At 41.7% G+C, this 21,649-nt stretch overlaps 1 protein-coding gene across 1 annotated transcript in view; it reads right to left on the minus strand.

Annotated features, from left to right (window-relative positions):
- Positions 1–21,649, minus strand: part of ALG9 (ALG9 alpha-1,2-mannosyltransferase) — a 682,403-nt gene that overhangs the window by 455,289 nt on the left and 205,465 nt on the right. Inside the window, exon 10 of the mRNA XM_078682312.1 lies at positions 9,766–9,920. Within this exon, the coding sequence (XP_078538438.1) occupies positions 9,766–9,920 (155 nt within the window). The remainder of the gene's footprint in view (positions 1–9,765; positions 9,921–21,649) is intronic.

Raw genomic sequence — 21,649 nt, forward strand, 5'->3', positions numbered from 1 at the left:
AGGAGTGCTACCGCCACGTGGATGGTCGAGGAGATCCTATTTAATACCGAAAAGACAGTCCTGAAGTTGTGCACGCTCGACCTATGTGGAAAGAAACTGGATTGGACCAGAGAGAGAATTTGGCCCAGCAGTAGCGACAGCCTGTTGGCAAGCATTTTAGCGAGTATCTTATTGTCGAAATTTATCAAGGATAAGGAGTGATATGAGGAGCTGGCGGTTGGGTCTTTGCCGGGTTTCAGCAAAAGGGAAATTGCTGCCTCTCGCATTGAAGGAGGGAGGGCGCCATTAGTGAGGGATTCAGCATAGACTTCAAGCAGGTGGGGTATCAAAGTTTGTTTGAAAGTCTTGTAGAAGGTTCCTGAAAGGCCATCTAAGATGAGAGCTTTTGATCCATCAAGGGAGTCTATGGCTTGGCCGACCTCCTCCTCGGTGAAGGGTTAACTAAGGTTTTGTGCCATGGAGGGTCAGTGAGGTCACAAGATCTGAAAAGGCCCGTAATGCCTGGAGTTTAGAGCCCTGCCTAATACCGGATGAGTCGTGGCTTGAATCCAGCCATAGATTCAGGTCCCCACCAAAGATTAATGTGTCAGGTTCATGTCTGTCGAGCACTGTGTACAGTTCAGAGAAAAATGCAGGGTCATCAGTGTTCGGCACGTAGATGTTGAGAAACAGAATTTTCTTGCCCAGCAGCGACCCCATCACCAAAACATATTGCCCGTGTTCGTCTGCGACGGTGGTGTGATGCGTGAAAGGGAGGCTGCGATGTGTCAATATACACACTCTGCGTAGTACGTATTGTATCCAGCACAGAATCTGTGAGGGCCCCATGTGGAGGCAAATGGGGGGTAGGGTTGCGGGGGTAAATGAGTTTCCTGTAAGAATGCTATCTTAATGTGGTGCCTACGAAGGTAGGCTAGTATTAGCTTGCATTTACGGGGATTGTTGAGGACATGCACATTCCAGGATATTAACTCCGCTTAAACATTTGCATCGCAAGTTACTGTCATATAGGTGCCGATGTAAGAGCGTGTTGGATATACATGTGGAATGTGCTATATGCAGAGGGGAGAAAGGAGCGCACATGAGCGAAAAGGAGGGGAAGAGGGAGACCTAAAAGATGAGAAGAAAGAAACAAGTCCCAGTATCTCACCCCCACCCACACCAGGGTAAAACGGCATGGCGAAAAACCAATACCCCGTTATAGAAAAACAACATCCCAACATCAAACCAATTGGAATCCTCCTCGAGGGGCGTGCAACGCCTCGGGAGTCCAGTGCCCGGTCTGCATATAGTATATGTATTGTAAAGGAGAGTAATTCAGTTGAGGATTTTGGAAGCTGGGATCAATACATAATTTATCATCTACCCCCAAGACCATCAATCAAATCCTTTGTCAAATGAAGAAACCGAACACTTGTTTCTTCAAGCATCCATGTTTTAGCATGTTGTTACTTAATGAATTATTCAATGGTGTACACTAGGCTTTATATCGCCATAACCAATTAATCTAAATGTTTTTTGGGAAATGAACAAGGAGTCCTTTTTTTGTTGTTGAAAGAACAGCTATAGACACATTTTTTTTTTAAAGAACAGCTATAGACACATACAGATATTGTGCATTCAATGTTTTACACTCATTTAACGACAATTACGTTTGTGAACACATTGGTTTGGGACAAGACATGTATAGACCAAGAAACATTACATGACATGATCAGAAATGAATCGGAAAACATACAAAAAGAAACATACAGGTTTGTGTATCTATTGTCCTACACCGTCAAATCCTATGGGGCATTTATCACTATAACCCTCATACTTGTAGTCTACATTAGTACTACTTGGCCGTATTATACTGGTGGTAAGAGCATAACTATGTTCCGATGAGATCTATAGTTTCACCATCAGTAGTGCACAATTTTATGCGCAGATGTTACAGTCAATGGTGGCTCTTGACCCCGTTTGTACATGCGCTGAGGAGCTTCGACCTTCAAGGTGGGCCTATGGTGTGTTTCATGGATGGTCGTGAACTTTTCTTTAGAACTGTTGATTTCTGTCGGTTTTCCCAGGTAGTGTGTCAAATTTCTGTTAAGGACACCTCCTATTTCTTCGTGCGATGCTTGTGGTTTGTTTAGGATCCTTCTTGCGGGTTCTTTCCAGGGTACTGCCCTGGATCACAAGGACGCCTTGGTGTCCAGACTTTGTGTTGGCTGCACAATTCTTCTGAAACCGTCTATTGAATTCAGTGGGGATCCTCAGGTTGATTAATTCAGCTCCAAAAAGTATGGCCCCTCCCATCTACGTCCGACCGTGATTGTCGCCGGATCGGGACAAAAAGAAGCAGGAAGCAAGACCCCCGTTTTGGGAGAAAGACGAGAACGGATGTCAGCACCCCTATGGAGTGGGAGATCTTTTTTCCTGTTGGCTGTGATTGTGCTAAACGAAGCAGGGCTCTTGAAGCAGCAGAGCGAGCCGAGAAGAAAAAGCGCCGAAGCCGCCCCAGCGCTTTTCATCTGTTAGCGCATTTGGCAGCGCTTGATTGAGACTACTGCTCGCGTTTCCCCGCTTCGCGGGAAACACTCGCCAGGAACTGCCTACTGACCGCTGGGTCTAAAGAGACCACATTGACCAGAAGCCTCTGGTAACACGAACTGTACCGGACACGCCCCCCCTCACCTGCCTTCATTAGCGCCTGAGGTGCGCTGAGGTGTGGAGATCTTTTTTCCTGTTGGCTGTGATTGTGCTAAACGAAGCAGGGCTCTTGAAGCAGCAGAGCGAGCCGAGAAGAAAAAGCGCCGAAGCCGCCCCAGCGCTTTTCATCTGTTAGCGCATTTGGCAGCGCTTGATTGAGACTACTGCTCGCGTTTCCCGCTTCGCGGGAAACACTCGCCAGGAACTGCCTACTGACCGCTGGGTCTAAAGAGACCACATTGACCAGAAGCCTCTGGTAACACGAACTGTACCGGACACGCCCCCCCTCACCTGCCTTCATTAGCGCCTGAGGTACGCGCACCGCGGAACGCGCGCGGGCGGCGCCGGGCTAAGCCCGGGCAAAGGGCGGGCCCTCAGTGGCCGAGGTAGGCCGGGCTGGGCCACGTTATTTGGATTTTGTGTTTTCTTAGTGATTTTGCGTGCCGTACCATATATATTTATTTAAGGTATGTAAATACGCCGATAGGACCTTTGTCACAAAATTCTCTTCTGCAGGTTTGTCTCACGCCCTCATCTCCTGTGGCTATTTATTATTTTAAATTTTCGCTCTAGTTTTATGTTGGGAATTTTGTTGTAGGACCTGATACTTTTACCTCTAATAGCTTTATGGAGGCAAAGAAATTACGCTCTGGGAAAGTCGTAATGGAGAAACCTGGTACATTACCGGGTTCTACTCATTTGAGGAAAAAACAAGCTACTATTGATCTCATGAAGGGCCAGAAGCAATTGGTTCAAATTTGGGAGAAAAGTTTGAATAAATCCTTAGAAAGTTCTAGGATAAGTGTTAAAGATAAATCTTTTAAACTAGATCTTTGTCCAAATGTGGAGGGAGTTTGTTTGTTGGAACCTATGGTAGAAATAAAAGGGTCCGTGAGTCAGACAAATGAGGGAAATCTCCCCCTATGTCCAGTATATGTGGCTGACGTTGATCCTTTGATGATATCTCAAACTTTGGGCCATAATGATCTTAAGGGAAATGATATCTTGGATGAAGCTACGGGTGATGTCTCAATAGCTACTAGCATTGACTTAGAACTCTGTGGCCGATATGTAGATAAGACATCTTTATCACATATAGTGGCTAACAAAACACCCTGTGGAGAAACACCCTCTGGTCTGCTATTATATAGCAGTACCCCCTCTGTTAAATCTAGCGATAATCTGTCTACACAGAGTGGTATGCAATCCCCGCATCTTAATCTATCGGGGATTTGTGCTTTAACATCATCCAGCTATCCAAACAATGACAAACCTATCTCTGAGTCACTTATTGCCCTAGAGCAAATTTTGTCTTCAATACTACTTTTAATGGGTAAATTTGCTGTAAATTCTGATTGTATTTTGTCTTCGGTTACTGAGATACTGCAGGCATTATTGGCACAAAATGTGAAAACTGTTGAAAATGTGATTAATCCTTTGATTAAATCTGCTAACCTTGATCGTTCTGTACAAAAAGATTCCGTTAAAAATACTGAGGTGAGGGGAAATGTCCCATCGGGAGGTATCATAGAGGCAGATATTCATAAGGCCCTCGATCAATCCTCCTCATCCCTCTTGCTCCAGAGTACAGAACCAATACTGGCTGCTCAGGAAGAAAATGTGACTGAAGAGCCACATATGGGGGCTCATGATCTTTTTCCTATTTTTGTGCTGGATAAAAAGGAGCCTGAGGGACCCACTGGGACTCCTCGGGCTGCTAAAACAAAATCAAGAGGGAAAAATAGGAAACAGATACGTAAATATAAAAAGAAAAGACCTAGACAAATTATCTTTCAAAAACAAATAATAACGGAAACACCTGTTCACATAGAAAGAGAGTATACCCCTCCTCCAGACATTTCTGATAAGGTGGAAGTTGAAAGTACTATTAAGGAAGAATGTGGGAATACCCCGGTTGAACCAACTATGAAGAGGGAGGCCCCATGCCCAATGGTAAATGTTCTGGCTCATCATCACTCAACAAGTACCGATGATAATATACACGTGCTGTCAACAACAACAGTATTTAATCCAGCTGCCCCCACCTTTTGCTCTCAGAAGGAGGTAGTCAGGAATGTAATACCTCAGATTGCAAAAAGCCCTATTTTATATGTGGATACTCTAACACTGGATTTTCTCCCATTATTTGACTTTGATCTAAAAATGAATAGATCCTGGCTACTTAATTGTTTTAAAGAAATAGATAGCTTAAAGTTGATTTCAACAAACGATATTGATTTAGTTCTCCCAATAAGATCTATAAATGGGCAAAGAACAAGGGTAAAATTTTACTCGAAAATAATTGCTAACTTAGTTCTTCAGCAAGCCGAAGCCTTTCAATGTAGAGGAATTGACGTGCTACCCATTGTTAATAACAATTTGTGTTCATCCTCGATTGAACGAAACACAAAATTGACCTCTGGACATGATGATTTTTCACTGGGTAATAATGACCTAAAGATCTGGCTTTCCAGGGGTAAACGAATGGTCTCCCAGGTACTTCCCGTACCTGGTAGCACAGATAATCCCCTAAAGGAAGACATTTCGATGTGGAACTGGTTACCCGGAGTTCTTTCAAATTCCTCTTCGGGAATTCAAAAACCAGCTTCGCATCTTTAACACTGGTATAAAAATTGTCTCTTGGAATGCCGCCGGTTTGTCTAATTGCCCCGAGAAATTTGATTTTCTTCTTTCCTTGAATGCAGATGTGGTATGTATTCAAGAGACATGGTGTAAAAATCTTCCATATGGAGGGAATGATTACTTCGTCTTAGAGGCCCCTGCCACTCCTTCAAAAAAAGGTCATGCTAAAGGTGGAATTGCTTGCCTATTATCAAATGCACTGCAATGGCACTTCTCACATTACAAAGACGAGAGTAACCTATTCCAAGCCATAACCATTACCAATTTAGACTCCATTGCTCAACTGTCCTCGCTTATAATATTAAATGCTTATATTCCCCCTGAAGATAATTTTACCATAATTTTAAAACGTATGTTTTCCAATGTACAACAACAAATAGAGGTCGATCACCCTCCATACTTATTATTGGTGGGGGACTTAAATTGTAAAGTGTCTAATACCTCTTTAGATGTGTTTAGAAATAAAGTAAAAGAAGAAGTATATAACATACCCCAAGCTCTTCTGCCCACTAAAATAAAAACTAATAAAAGAGGCAAGATTCTACTTGGGGAACTAAGCTCTGTGGAGGGAATTATTATAAATGGCAGAATGCCATCAGATACTCCAGCTAATTATACACATGGCTCCACTAAGGGAGAATCCATTTTAGACTATGTAATAACAGACTTCGATATGTTCTCTTTTCTTAAAGATTTAGTGATCTCGCATACCCCCCTGAGTGACCATAAAGTCATCAACTTAACTGTCTCTCTAACTCCCCCTGTATCCAGCCTCTGGTCTTTAAAGAATAGAGGTTTTTCTATTAATTATAAGAAAGATAGATGCTATTGGGGATCTACTAACAATAAGAACGTACAAAGCATCCTCACCCAATTACTAATGGAGCTTGACCACTGGCAAGGAAGGGAATTCCTGTTTCTCGAATTTCTCATTAAAAAAGTCACTGCAATGGCTAGAATAACAGGAAATCACAAAAAGAAATATTATTCTCCTAGCCCCTTACTAAAATTAAATATCGAGATTAATAAACTTGTCAGAAAGCAATATCTTAATAGATCAGGGGAAAATGAGTCTCAGCTAGCTACACTAAAAAGAAGGAGGGTAAGATTGAGATCCAAGTTAAAAAGAGAAAAAGAAGACAATTTATGGATCAAGTTAAGAGAGGTATCAATCCGCAAAAACTCTAGAGAGTTTTGGTCCGTAATAAGGCAAGGATGTGGATCTGTAAAAACGTCCACTCCTATAGCTATTTCGGAAGATGCCTGGACCCAATTCGTAACCACCTTATACGCGCCAAATGGGGCAGGGGTGGACCTATGGGATCCAAGGCTTAATAGTGATCTTAAAATGGAACTCCCTACTGAGTTTTCCATTGCTTCCGTAATAAAGAGCATGCGCTCTTCTGGGGCTATGGGACCTGATGAATTACCCATGTCTATAATTAAGCAGGATATAATTTCTTGGAGCAGGATTCTCCTCCCAGTATTTTTAGCGTGTTTTAAGACACAAACAGTCCCCGAATCGTGGCGGGGGAGTATCCTAATCCCAATTTTTAAAAAAGGTGACCGGGATAATCCCTCTAATTATCGTCTAATAGCCTTATTAGACTCAATAGGGAAAATTTTTGCTAAACTCTTATTGGTTTTAATAACAGATTGGGCAAATTTAAACAATATTATACCTATGGAACAGACAGGTTTTCGAAAAGAACATGGAACGTTAGATAATTTAACATCGTTACAGGTAATAATGGATAAATATGCTCGTGTACGGGGGGAGGCGTATACGTAGCATTTATAGATTTCTCCACAGCGTTTGACAAGGTGGATCGTCCTACGTTGTGGAGAAAGTTGGCGGCATTGGGTATGCCGGAATATTTATTGAATTTAATCAAGGCTCTACATTCGAACACATGGTGTAAGGTGTTACAAGGCGGTGAAAGGGGTCTTTCCCAATCGATCCCTTCCCGGAATGGATTAAAACAAGGCTGTATTTTGGCACCCACTTTGTTTTCCTTGTATATGGCTGATTTACCAACAACAGTTGCAGATTGTGAGGGAATAGCTCCGAAAATCGGAGGAACAGGTATATCGATTCTAATGTATGCGGACGACATACTGGTTTTAGACCTGACCCCTAAAGGTCTCGCTAATCGTCTTCATGCATTGAATCAATTCGCTGATGCACACTTTATGAAAATTAATAGCTCTAAAAGTAAAATTATGTGCATCTTTGGAAAGAAGAAGTGCAGATCTAGTAGCTATAATTGGTTAATTAACGGAGAAAAACTTGAGGTAGTTAAATCCTACATGTTTTTAGGCAAATTAATCTCTGCTAATCTTAGTGAGAAGCCTCACATTGAACATAGCTCACGAAAAGCAATGGCCCATGGAAGGGGACTATGTTCTCTGTATAAAGCTACTGGGAAGAGGCATTTCTCTTTATGCCTGGATGTGTTTAGAGCGAAAATTCCTGCAACCCTCCTTTATGGAATAGAATTAGTGCATTTGAAACAATGGGGTTTCATGCATAAAATGGAAGGAAAGGTACTAAGGAAAATCTCCTCATTTAATTCTGCCTGCTCTACCACATCATGCAGGCTGGAATTCGGACTTCGAAGCTGTTGGGCTCAGGGGTTGGCTGCCTTTGTAAGATGGGTAGCCTGTTTAGCTAGAGGTAAACCAGGCACCTTACGAGCAATCTTAAAAAAGGAATTATTGGGCAACTTTAATGAGTTCTCGCAGCTGGTAAAGAATTTTAGAAAAGCGATCTTGCTGCTTGAATTGGATGAAAGCACGTTATTCTTGCTCTCTCCATTAGAGTTAAAGCTAAAGTTAAAAAGTATGTCCTGGGAACTTTGTTATAAGTCGGATATACTTGCCCAAAGAAAGCTTAAAGAAAAGGAAACCCTGGTTACAACCTACACACCAAAATTAGCCCAACAATACTTAACTTGGAATATTCCGCATGGAGTCCGTAGAATGTGGTACCTTTTACGTCATAATTTACTTCCACTTAATCCACTTTTAGCAAAATGGTATGGAGTTTCTCCCATATGCAATCATTGTAATAATGCTATTCAAGATCTTAACCATGTTTTGTTCATTTGTCCGGTATTGTTCCCTTTGCGTCAAAAATGGATAAAACCAATTTGTTTACAATTGGGAATTGTAAATGTAAACATGTTTTTCCTTGCACTTTATTGTCCCCCTAACGAAATGTTCTGTTCCAGAATTTTTAAGTATTTTAAAGAGTTCTTAGATATTTATTAATGAATTTACAGGAGATGCTGATGTTTGGATTACTTGTAGATAATTTGTGCCTGGTCCTGTTGGCGTGTGATGTTTTTAACTCTTATTAATATACTAATGTGTATGTATTTTTATGTGGCCCTCATTGAGAGCCAAATCATAATAAACTTTGAACTAGAACTAGAACCCCTATGGAGTGCATCTATAAGCACAGCGAACGTCACTTATGGTGCGGACGATGACATCTACGTCACAGGTTTAAATCCCATTCAAATCAACAACCATCTATGGCCCGTAACACAAGCACCATTGGGTGGAGAAATACAGTCCCTTTTTAAGAGGCAAGAGACCCCTGATTTTTGCGCTAGACCCCTGATGTTTGCGTTGTGATCCAGAAAACTGAGTACATACCGGATGCTGAAATTTGTAGACACAGCACAAGGGTTACAAACTATATTTTATCTAAAAGTTACACATTTGGTGCAAAAAAGGGGAATACAAATACCATGCTCTCTTCAAAAGGAAAAGAACTAAATTAAACATATAACACAAATAAAAACATGAAGGAGTGTACGTAATTAAAGGGCCTGAAACACTAATCTTGGGTCGCAAAGCAGATGCCCTTCTTTGCTGAATGTGCACTGCAAACCACATATTTATGAGTTACGATGGATTAAGACTGGAGGTCGGATTTGCAGGAGTCCAGCTCAATTAATATTAATGAGCAGGGATTTTATTTGCAAACCTCTTCAAGTGCCTTAAAATGCAGGGATTGAGGTCTGCAAGGAATAGCAGAACCCCATTCGTGAATTCGCCGATTTATTTTTGATTGCAGTTGCTAACCATTGATAGACTGCACTGCAATTCAGAAGAAGGGGGGACAGGAGGGCACCTTTGTCGAGTCCCAGCTTTTTTCCAAACAATAAAAATGCCCAAAGCGAGTGAGAAAGCCATTAAACATTTGCAATGCACCTTTAGCACATTGCAACTTACCTTGGTGGTTGCAAAGGCTGTGATTATTTGACTCGCAGCAGGCTTAGTAACTGCAAAAATGCTTTACACACTAGGCCTATAATTTCATAATGTAGTCAATATGTGACTTAATTTTCAAAGCAATCTATTTTCACCACAAACTAGCAGGACACAGTATTTCTTCTTTGAACAGAGGAAGAACCTTACCTGCAGTGCCGAGAGTCCCACCGCCCCACACAGACAGATGAGGGGGTAGATGGGGAAGAGGAACCTCTCTTCCTTGTGGGGCCGGGTAAAGAATATCAGAATCCAGATGTACATTGGCGCCAGCGTCAGCCAGAATGGACGTCCCAAATTCTGAACTAAAAATGAGAAGAGGGAAACAGACCAATGAGCCATCCATCTACAAAAAGGTGTTTACAAAGGAGCGAGCAAATTGCTCCCTCTTGTGTGCACTCCCAGCACAACACATCACTTGTTTTTTCAAAAACAAATAAAGATGGCGGTCAATTACACCACCACTTTGCTACCTTAGATGAACCGCTGACTTCCCCACAAGTGGGAGAAAGAGACAACTTAAATCAGCAGTACCAATCATTCATTGTGTACCAGAAGCATAAGCGGAAGTAGAATCCACTGAATCCAGTGGATGTATGTGTTAATAAAGAGCTACCCTGTCAATATAACACTATTCTGCTTCACAAACATGTCTAGGCACAGAGAAACCTCGGGCATGACACTTAACTCTTCCAAAATATTCCAAGGTATAACAATATGTTTTAACAATATGGCCCACAAACAGGCTCTGGAAAAGCAGACAAAGAAGGCATAGTGCTTTTGGGCCACTCTAATAGCAGCAATTTGCTGTACAATGCAAAATATAATGTAGTTGCCATTTAGGAAGCGTTTGCAAAAACAAAAAAACACAGTCAGGATGAAGGCGATGTCATCCTATAGCTCATGGATGAAAATGTTTCAATTTTAAAAAACTGTAACTTCGGCGCCATCCTACGCCCAGGTAAGGGCATTCCCTCAAGCCTGCATGCCTCCATGCTTCAAAAGCATGAGAATGTGCCTAATGGTGGACACCCCCAATATATACCCGCCCTTCAAGCATCTCATCAGCATCCCTCTAAAGAACATTGCATGATGGCAGGGGAGCACATCCCTTCTATCCCGGTCTTTCTTTGGAAGACTGAAAACCTCTCCCATTACCCCACTGATTTCTAATTCAGTCACCCTACTGGTTTCTTACCTACTGTCTGGCCTCACCTCTTTTTGCGGTGCCACTCTGCTCTCCTGGTCTCTTTGACAGGCAGGCCGTGTTATTTGTTACACAGTGATGAATTCATATAGTAACCTTCTTTCAGAAGGTTTTTAGATTCTCAAGACAGAAAATTTAACACACCATTGCCTTAGAGCGGCCTGGGCTGAAACCCATCCCTTCAGCAAAGGCACCTCCAACCCGAGGCCACTGCTGCAGCTTGATCACCCTTCAGACTCGTTCAACACATATCCAATGATTGATCTTCCAAAGACAACACCTAATCAATCAAAATTCCCAACATCAATTATTACAATGTTAATTTGTCAGACCAGTGCTTAGCAGAGGCCGCAAGGTATCATGCAACACACAAAACGACCCAAATATTTATCCAGTTGAAAGTTTTTCCAAGCAAAACTAAGACAGGCGATGGGCTAATGAGACAGGATATTCTTTAAATAATAAGGCCACTGTCTTGTGTTTTTCTGCATAAAAGCAAACCTTAGAAATGCACTTGCTTTTATATATACAGTAGCCATAATATATAAACGTCAAGAGAAATGCCACCAATCATTGGTTTATCCTTGTGATCGTGATTATCCTTCTGTACATTAAAAGGGGACAAGGTCCGTTGTACCATACAATGTCAAATGGCAAGATACTACTCTCTCTTAAAGGTACATCTTCCAAACTTCTCCTTCTGTAACATGCATCAAAAAGCTACCCTTCAATGCACTATTTAATCTCAATGGTCCAAATGTCTGCACAACGCCCCCTTGACCAGGTACTGTGGGCGCAGTATACCCCAAAATTCTAGACACCCCAAAATCTAACCTCAATCAGAATGCCCACATTTAATGGATCGGAGAAGCTGTTAAATCTCTATACCATACGGCAATGTGTCCCTGCGCTCTGGTACTTCCCGTATGCATCAGAATGTCAGTAAACAATCAATTTAGCAAAAGGGCCCACTCAATAACTGAGTTCTAGAGGAACATAATTTAAGGGGTTTTATTACAATATTTAGAAGTAAAGCAGTACAGAGTGAATGCCATGAAGCTTGAGAAATGAAAAATCAGAAATTATTCTAAATCCCAAGTGGGTAGCAAATTCAGTAGATTAAAGGCCAGCATTCCTAGTAGAATAGGAAAGTCTTGTGGCTCATCTCCAAAATCGAGGTTTTTTATACATAATTGTGGCATATTAAATAGGCAGAACCTTAGAATCAGTGTGGTGTGAGCAAATGTATTATTTCATCAGCAAATGAGAGAATCTCTGAAAAATAAACGCCATATTGCCTTAACACCGTAGCACTATTCCTCTACAGGAATAATTATTCTACCTCCCTATGCTAATGCCAAGAGACGCTAGAACAATCTAGATACACGAACAACAGAGTGTTATATGAATGAATAGGGCACAGCAAACCAGTGGAAGGACCTTGAGGTTATAGTTGCTGTTTGTGACTGACCGGAGGAAAGTTCATCAAGAGCAGCATAACAATAACAGATGAAATAAACCAGTAAAATCTCAGCTTGACTGTGTGCTCCAGAAATTGAGAGGAGAGATATAAGAAGAGGAGGAAGAACTAAGTGAACGAGGTGACATCCCTGTTGGAAAAGATAGTGTTCATACCTAAATTGAGGCCTAACGAACGCATATGATACAACCACATTTCTGCACATTATAGAGTTTGTTTCAAAAGCAATAGTACTATATCATAACTTAACATGTGTATTTGCAAAGGGCATGTTCACCCATAGGCATCTTGGCACTGAATAACAGATGTTTATTGTTACCCAACTCAATTGTACTCATTTTATCGGCCACAGATGGATTAAAGGCTGAGTGGACCTGCCGGGATTTGAACGCGTGACCATGAGGTTGAGCACAAGCCGCGAAAGTGGGCACATTACTCCCATGAGCCACCAGACCGGGCAGTGTGTACATGTGTAATTGAGTGTGACAATACATTCTGCACGTTAGTAATGATGTACATAAATATAAATGTATAAAAATTCTGACAATACTCTATTCCTCCTGCACCTCCAGCACCATCTGTACACTGTTGTCTGTTAATAATTCATTGGGACACCACTCTCACTCGAAACGTTACTATTGAAGCTTGATCACATGCTGTGTTATGTTTTTCACAACTTTTCATTCAGGCCACTTTGAGAAGTGATCCTGAAGAACCAGTACTTACTGGCATACTCCCTTATTTCCAAAGTAGAGGCCCTGTGATATCTGTTTAGCCTTCCATGGGCGCTTGGGTTTTTACACTGGTGATCCTGACATAATTGTTATCACTGACTCACATTCTGTCGTCTTCTCTGATTCTCTGTTTCGTCCTATTACTAGATACCCACCGCGTGCCTCATCTATTTTCTTTCATATCGAAATGAGTGGAACTGCTCTGTCACCTCTAGATACACCAAATCGTTTGGACATAATTCATCATCCAAGATATGTTGCTCTTACTTCCTTTGCCTATCGGACACCATTTTTTCTGTCTATTGTTTCAATTCTTCTAAATACCTTTCTTTCACAAAAGATTGCAACCATTATTCCTTCAAAACCTGACCTCATCCACACACAATAGACTTGAAAGAGTTACCTTCTCATTATACGCCAAACTTGAGCCCTTCACTAACCCCAGATAGTTTAACCAGAATTGCTCTGAGGCCATTCCTAAATTATGTAGGGTGTTTACATCTAGTCCCAGGGACCCTGTGGTAGTTGCATTTATTCATAAGGGGTATTTATCTTGCTAAAACTGGACATTCACTTTGGAGTTACAGAAGCTGTCAATTGTTTTGATTCAGGATGCCCGTCTGGCCTGGTGATAGACCGATGAAAGATGCATGGTGGTGAATATATCGGCATATCTCAGTAAGATGACACCTTGCCAATGGTTGGTAAGGGGGTGCCTAACCACTATGAGACATCGTTGATTTGTCAGTTCTAAGCACATGCTGATCACTTCTGATCGTTTCCTGAATTCACATTAATACATTCAGTAGCCTCTACAAGTTCTATTTACTTTCTCTTACACAATCTGTCCTGCTTCTTTTTATGAAAAAAGTATTACAAGTTTGGAGGATTGTATGCACTGTCCACTGTTCACTGGGTTATTAACAAACCCTGACTTTTGAGTACTAACGTTTCCTTCTCAAAACTATAATAATGAGGTTTAACGCTAAACCATGTGTATACAAATCAAATTATTATTTGACTTATCTTTGAATTCATCATATAGCTAACAAAAACATGAACTTTACATGATCATTTTTCGATTTGCAATTGTTGTATTAACAACACCTACTGTGAACTTTACAATGCATTATGATTATCGCACAACAATCTTATGAATGCACGATGCATTTCGGGACGTTGCAGTCCCTTCTTCTTTTAGTTTAATTTGGACACCGGGTGTCTATACACATAATCTATCACCATTCTTTGCGACTACTCAAGTAACTTTTTTCCGCACTAAGGAACCAAACTACTAATATTCATTGTAAACGTGCTGGGCAGGTAATGGTGTTTAGCACTACTGGACATACAAGAGTTTCACGAGTCGGCATACAGATTGAGAAACAGAGTTGACTGGGAAATGTTGCTTTTGTGTAATTATTGATCTTTTGCTGATAAGCTTATAAGAGTATGTTTTCCTTTATAGGTTGGCCCCTGAGGAAGGCACTGCAATGTCCTAAAATGCACCAGGCATTCATAAGATTGTTGTGCGATAATCACAATGCATTGTAAAGTTCACAGTAGTATTGTTAATACAACAATTGCAATATGGAACAATGATCATGTATAGTTCATGTTTTTGTTATGTTTATGATGATGTCAAAGATAAGTCAAGTAAAAATTTGATTTTTGTACACATGGTTTAGCGTTAAGCATCATTATCATCATTTTGAGAAGGAAACGTTAGTACTCAAAAGTCAGGGTTTGTTAATAACCCACTGAACAGTGCACAGTGCATACACGCCTCCAAACTTGTAATACTTTTCTCTTGACCAGACACTTGGCCAGACAGCAAGTGTAGCGCTGTAGCACCTCTTGGTAACCAGTTTCAATTTCAATTTCACTACAGTGAATAGATACGTATAAATTGGTGTGCTCCTCCAACCCTTTATCTTTGCTGCTTCTTTTTATGACATCTCTTAAACTAATGAGGGTATACCTTTCCTTTTGAGCAACAGGAGAACACCCTCTCCTTAGTATAATTCTGTGAACAAAACTTCTGAGGTACCTTATATTTTCACTGAACACTGCCCAGAACTCTGCATTCTCCCATTCTTCTCTGAAAGTCATCTCCCAGTTGTACCTATGATATGTTAATTGGGTCCAATTTGACACTTATTCTCTTTTGATGGTATGACCCCACAACTCTCCTCCTTCCTTGTTTACATAAATACTCCTCCCTATTTTTCTTTCTCTGAATCTTAATTTTCCAAAATAATCCACACTTCAATGGTATATCCTCTGTAATTCTAAGGCACATTGGTCTACTCCCTTAATTCTACTTTGCATTTAATATTGTTGATAGAGCAAGATTTCGCATCGCGACTTGCTCGAGTCAAGAACCTCGAAGCTGTTATAATCCTGTAATCCCAATTGTTCGTTTTACTAATTTTATGTATTTTTGAATGTGCGTGTGTATCATAGTGATGCTTGCCTATGTGTTTTATTAATACGAATAACCCTTGTATATAAAATGGCCGCTGCTTGAATTTTGCTTCTGCGCATGCGTTAGACACACTCACGTGACGTGACGTAGTTGCAGTTCTGGAGGGAAAGGGTGCGCATGCGTAATAGCCATAAGATGGCCGCTTATGTGATAACGTGGTGAAGCTTGCACCGCTGCTCGTGTTATTGTCTGTTGCACTCACCCTTAATCGCATAGTATATTTTTATAATGATCATCCTGAAGTGCAAATTCGTGATGTGTAATACATTCATTTATTTCTATGTTTTAATTTGTTTCCGCTTACTTTTCATGTATCCTCGGCATGGAGGGGTGATGGGGTGCTTGGGAATCCATTTTGGAGTGCAGTACTGCGCAGGACCAGAAGTGGCGAGGTGGCATTGACACAGCGCCAAGAGAAAGTCGCTGCCAAGATGTGCCTGGGAAGATGCACCTTCACCCAGCCAGAGAAACTGAAATGTGTTACATTATTAACAATGTATTTCTTTCTATTGTATTCAGTGCGACTTCTCATGGGAACCCCAATCTTGCTAGGCGGTACCCTAGAATGTAAATTAGGCCTTAGAAGAGTCAGTTCTGATTGGTGTGTTAACCCATCCTACCTTAGGACCAATCGAAATTGTGGATTCTGACACTTTGCAACATTGGGGGGTGGTACACTGACCCGAAAACAGTATAACTAGCCTAGGTTCACCTAGGGAATTTGTCCGACTTGTCTGAATAGCTGACCTGTCACTGACCCAACGCACTCAATAGGTGACTGAATTTACAGAGCGCTGCGGAGCACTCTGTCCGAATTTGACCATAGACTCAAAGGTTTTACTAAACCTTAAGTGCTGGCGGAGCACTTTGCTGGGGAGTTCGCTAACCCAATCGGGGTCCTGACTGATAGCTGCAGAGAGGGTGGAGCGCAGGCGTTGCTTCCGAACTGCGGATGCTGGTCGTGTCCTGGTGGTCCTGTCCTGATCCTAATCTGGTTTTCCTGTCCGGTCCTGGGGTGTCCATTCTGCACCTGCTGTCCCGTTGATGACTGTCCTTCCTTGGGGTATTTCCTGTCCTTAACTGACCCGTGGCCAGGGTTGGTTTTCACACCAGTCTAGGTAAATATCTTGCTGAAACTCTAAACTGCACCTTTCTATTTTTCTGTCTTTGCTTCAATAAAGACATACCTTTGCACATGATAATTTTCCATGCTTTCCGCAACCATCGCATCTCATTAAAGTCATTCGCATTTAATTTCATAGCGTGTTCCTATGTTACCCTACCTTTTAGAAATCATTTTCTCCATTGCAGTTTGCAATTTTCTGATGTGGTCTATAATTTTCTCATATAAAACTGACTGAAGTAATTTTCTAGAGTTATAGCGTGTTCCACTTTTCACCCTTATTATAGCTGTTTAGGATTCCTAATTTCCCATTCATAATCATGAAATACGTTTCCCATAGTATAAATGTATACTTGCATTAGCTTGCCCCTTTTTAAGATGTCTATTCTTGAGTGACAATTTACTCTACTTAAGCGTGTTCCTGTCGCACTATCATTTAGAAAACCTAAATGTTTGCCCTTACTTTGTTCCTTTATGGTTATATGATTTTCGTTATCTTGATTATTGACTGCCTCTTAACTGTAAGCCTACTACTCTCAGAAACAGATTATTAAGATAAAATTCTTAAAACTTCCCAGTTGTCCGTGGTCATTTTATGAAAGTATCAAGGGTTATAAAGTTGGGTTTTGTATTTTGCTGCCTTTCCTTTTACAGCTAGCTCCCTGACCCATCGTGGTCATAGGTACCCGTAACGGTGGATGGTAAGTCGGGTACACTAGAAACAATCGAAAGGACTCATGGTTATTGGTAGTAGATTGTAAGGTCATCTGATCAATGTAGATGGTGAATTGAAGTATATGGGCCCGAAACCTAAGTGGTGAAATTATTGGTCGGGTGACCTGCGATCTCTATCAGTAATTTACTGGTAGCATAGAGGATGGTTAGGGAATAGTTAAAGGATAGGTAGGACTAGTTAGATTAGCTAAGTTGGATGCTGCTAGGTAGGAAACCTTATTTGCTGCTACGAGGGTAGGTAGTTCAGGTGATTTGATCACTCACTTGAAATGTTTGCTTTGAAAAATTATGAAATGTTTTAAATTTGTTATTCTTGTTATTATATTGATATATGTATTAATCCATTCGTTCGTAAAACGTTTTATGTGTTGTTGGAATCCCCGGGGAATTGAATAGCGAATGGTGAATAGAATCCATTTGCTTTGAGGTCACTGGCTTTTAAGGAAAGTTGGTGCAGGTTAGGCAGAACTGGAAGCACTAACTAGGGTTTTCTGAATGTATGTTTGAATAAATGTTAGCAACGAAGTTCATTGGCAAAATTCCTATTGTGGCATAACCTAGTGAGGGTCACACCGGAAAAGTAGCAGGTTCATCGGAGCTTGGGTGAAAGCAAAGGGGCTCGCTGGTGAAACTTTAGACTTGGATATATCCCGGAAAGGTGGATGAGTCTAGGGAAGTAGCAGGTTCTCCAATGCTTGGGTGAAGGGTAGGCAGAAGAGATCTATCCGTAGTGTGTGAAAAGTAAATGGAAGTAGTTTACTTGCAGTGAAAAAAAAAATTCTTTCCTGTCTAGACACTTGAGCACAGTGGCGCATGTGTATTCGTTGTTAAATAACCAAACACTAGCACTTTAGAAAGAAAGAAAGTTTCCGTTACCTTGTGAAGGAGGGAGTCAGGCGCGAAGCTGCTCTGACGTCACTCTGTGCCGCACTGGGATTGGTAGACGCAGCGGGTGTGTAGCGGAGCTGAAATTGTAAAGGAGGGGTGTGTGCCGAAGCGTGAGAACTGTCTCGCGAAAAGGCCGCGCACCCATTGGTCGAGAATATTTGAATTTGTGCATTTCATTGGACGCACGAAAATAAAAGACGCACTTAGATTGGAAGTGATTTTGTAAACAGAAGTCACTCGTAGGAATCGTATGTGGCATTCGTATAGACCGCATACTCGACCTGATCCACAGCATATGGGATTTGAGAACGATCAGTGGAAAGGAGTTAAAAACGACATTATGTACGGAAACAAGAGAAAATTGTCTCTTGTAAATAAGGTAAAGAATTACTTCAAAAAGGACAAGCCGATTAAAACTAGAGAAGGTGTTGTCATACCGCCACCCAACACTCCCGCATCTTTCATGATGTTCGATAAAGGGTACAACACATGTGTATGGTTGGAAAACTGGGCAGAATACACGAAAGATGACGGAGTATTGGCTTTTCCGTTAGAAGGTACATTTAACAGCAGGATTCTATTCAATCTGAGAACCCGAATGAATGATTTACATCCCAGACCTAGATTAACGCAGTACGAAGCACTAGAGGAATGGGAGATTGAGGCTTTTGGAAGGGATAAGCCCCGAATGGATAAAGGGCTAACTAAATTTTATCCAAAGTTGAAGCAGGAAGCCCGAGCCAAAAAGATGAAACAGTGGAGACAGAATATGATTGTAGAAGGACTGTTTCCAATGATGCCAGCATGTGGGCCTCCTGGGGGGGAGAAGAAAACAGAAAAATGCAAACATTGGGTGCCTATTGGAGAGTCGGATGATGAATTATTAGATGACCTGTTTATGAGAAGTCCACCTCCTTATAATGAAGGACACAGACCTTCTAGCGAGGGGGATAATTCTCGAAGACCTCCTCTCCAGGGTGAGGCCAGATCTGCCAGTGTAGGAGGGGGTTGCCTCATACCCCCTTATACCGAGAGTTTAGGTCCCGTAGATACAAGAGATATTTATCCAAGAATACCAGCTAGTGGGGATGCAAGATACTCCCGTGAAAGAGACCTTTTCTCTAGACCTCCCTATGAAGGTGAGGCAAGACCATCAGGTTCAGGAATGCCGTTCTTACAACCTCTATATGAGGAGGAACCAAGATCCCTAGGCACAGGAAGTTTGTTCCCAAGACCTAATTATGGCGAAGGACCAAGTGAGACACATCCCACTGCCCCGAGTTATGCTCCCACTCTGACCCCGCAGGTGTTACATGACAAATCCTTAGAGAGATTATTGGAAGAAAAGGAGCGAGAGGTTCTAGCAAAGCAGAGAGCTGAGATAATTCAGAAAATCTCCCAGTTAAATACCAGTCCTGAAGCCTTGACAATCCCAGTAACTATCGGACCCGTGGTTCCGTTGTATGGGGACCGACAAGAGAGTCCGAAAACTCCAGTCATTACCCCGGTCATAGCACAGCCAAGACCAGAACCCTTAATCGTAGATGACCAGACAAGTGAATGTGAGTCTGAGGTCTCGCTACTGGATCTTCCCATTAGAAATACAGGGAAAAGGATACAGAAAAGACATAATCCTTTCAACACGAGGGAGATTCAAATGGAATCGACTTCAGGTACTAAGAGTGTCACGCCTGTGACTCCTGAAGAAATTGAAAGATGGAGTCAAGAATTAGAAAAACGAACTCCGCAGACGAAACCCTTAGATCTCTACAAATTGAGAGTAGAAATAGAAGAGCTAATGGCAGGAAATGTAGGATTAGACAGATTAAATACCTACTCCGAAGAACTGTTGTTTATTTGCAAAAGTCTTACCCGAAATGCCCGAGTACTTCATGAGAAATTAACAGACACTGCTGCTAGCATGGGAATAGATATTTCTAAATCGAAACCCTTGCAGAAACCGTACAGAGCAGAATTTTCAGACAAGGAGTTGGAAAACCTGAATGTGTCAGGAAAGAAGGCACAGGTCAAGGAATTATTGACGGTGTTGCAGAAATGGGGAGATGTAGAAAAATGGAAAGCCAGATGGGCCAAGAAGAAAGATGAGGCTAGATCCAAACAAGCGACCCCAGAATTCGTTCTACAAGAAGCTGATAAACCAGAACAGTTATACCCTATGCGCGAAGTGCCAGGTGGAAAATATGTGCACGTTCCGTGGTCCAGACAGGATATTGTGTCCTTTACCAATGACTTCCCGAAATTACGAGAGAAGCCTGTGGATTGGTACCGGCAGGTGGAAAGATTTGTAAAAGTGCAAAAATGCTTATGGAAGGACCTGGATGGGTTCTTTGATATTGTGGTCCCGGTAGACTTGTGGACCGAGTGTAAAATAGCCATAGCTTGGCCTAGTGAGGAATACCCGAGGGACTCAAAAACAGGGGAACCATCTAAAGAAGTGATGAAAAAATATGAACAAGTAATTCAACACCTGAAGGGAAAAGTGCCTGCAAAGGAAACTGATTGGACCAAGATAGATAGAACCACGCAGGAAAGGGATGAGACTGTACACTCCTTTTATGAAAGGCTGTTGCAGGTGTTCAAAACATACAGTGGTATAGATGACATCGAGATGAAGGATATGACCCACTTCATTTACAGGTTTGTAAACAGTTTAAGACCCGAAATTTGTCAGTGGATAAAGGATAACAAAATTTGTTGGCAGTCCAAGAAAATGGACGAGGTCCTACGGTACGCAAAGTACTGTGAGGACGAGATGGCAGAAAAGAAAAAGGCTTTGAAGGAGAAAGTGATGTGGGCACAAGTAAAGCTCGCAGAACAGCAGGAAAAGCAATTGAATAAGTTAAATAAAACTACTCAGAACCAAGGCCCTGGGGGTGGGGGAAAGCCCCGAGCAAAAATGAGCAGAGAGGAAGCTAAAAAGAAATTTCCCTGCCACCAGTGCGGAGACATTGGAGAGACGAGTGTCCATATTTACAGCATGATAATACCCAAACCCCTGATTTAATTCCACAGACGCAGAATGAAAAACCTTAGGAACACCTTTCGGTGCAACCCTCGCACTGGAATGGGGAATGGTAAACAATACGCTTAATGCCGTAATAGTTTCTACAAATAGCGATAAAACATCTTGCCTAGGGGGACTTAGGGCATCGAGCCGTGGCCCCAACACTGACATGATGGACCCAGCTTGCGCCATCCTTACTTCATCCGCTGCTGCCTTTGCCCACTTCAGGCGCCTGCCACAGTTTGAAGGAACAATTTCATGGGTGGATTTCCACTTGTGGGTGAATTTGACTCGGTTCCCAACCTGCCAAGGAGGAATGAGGGTTAAGGAAAGAGGATTATGATCACTATCACA

The sequence above is a fragment of the Lissotriton helveticus genome, chromosome 3_1 (genome assembly GCF_964261635.1).
Source record: "Lissotriton helveticus chromosome 3_1, aLisHel1.1, whole genome shotgun sequence".
NCBI classification, from domain to species: domain Eukaryota; kingdom Metazoa; phylum Chordata; class Amphibia; order Caudata; family Salamandridae; genus Lissotriton; species Lissotriton helveticus.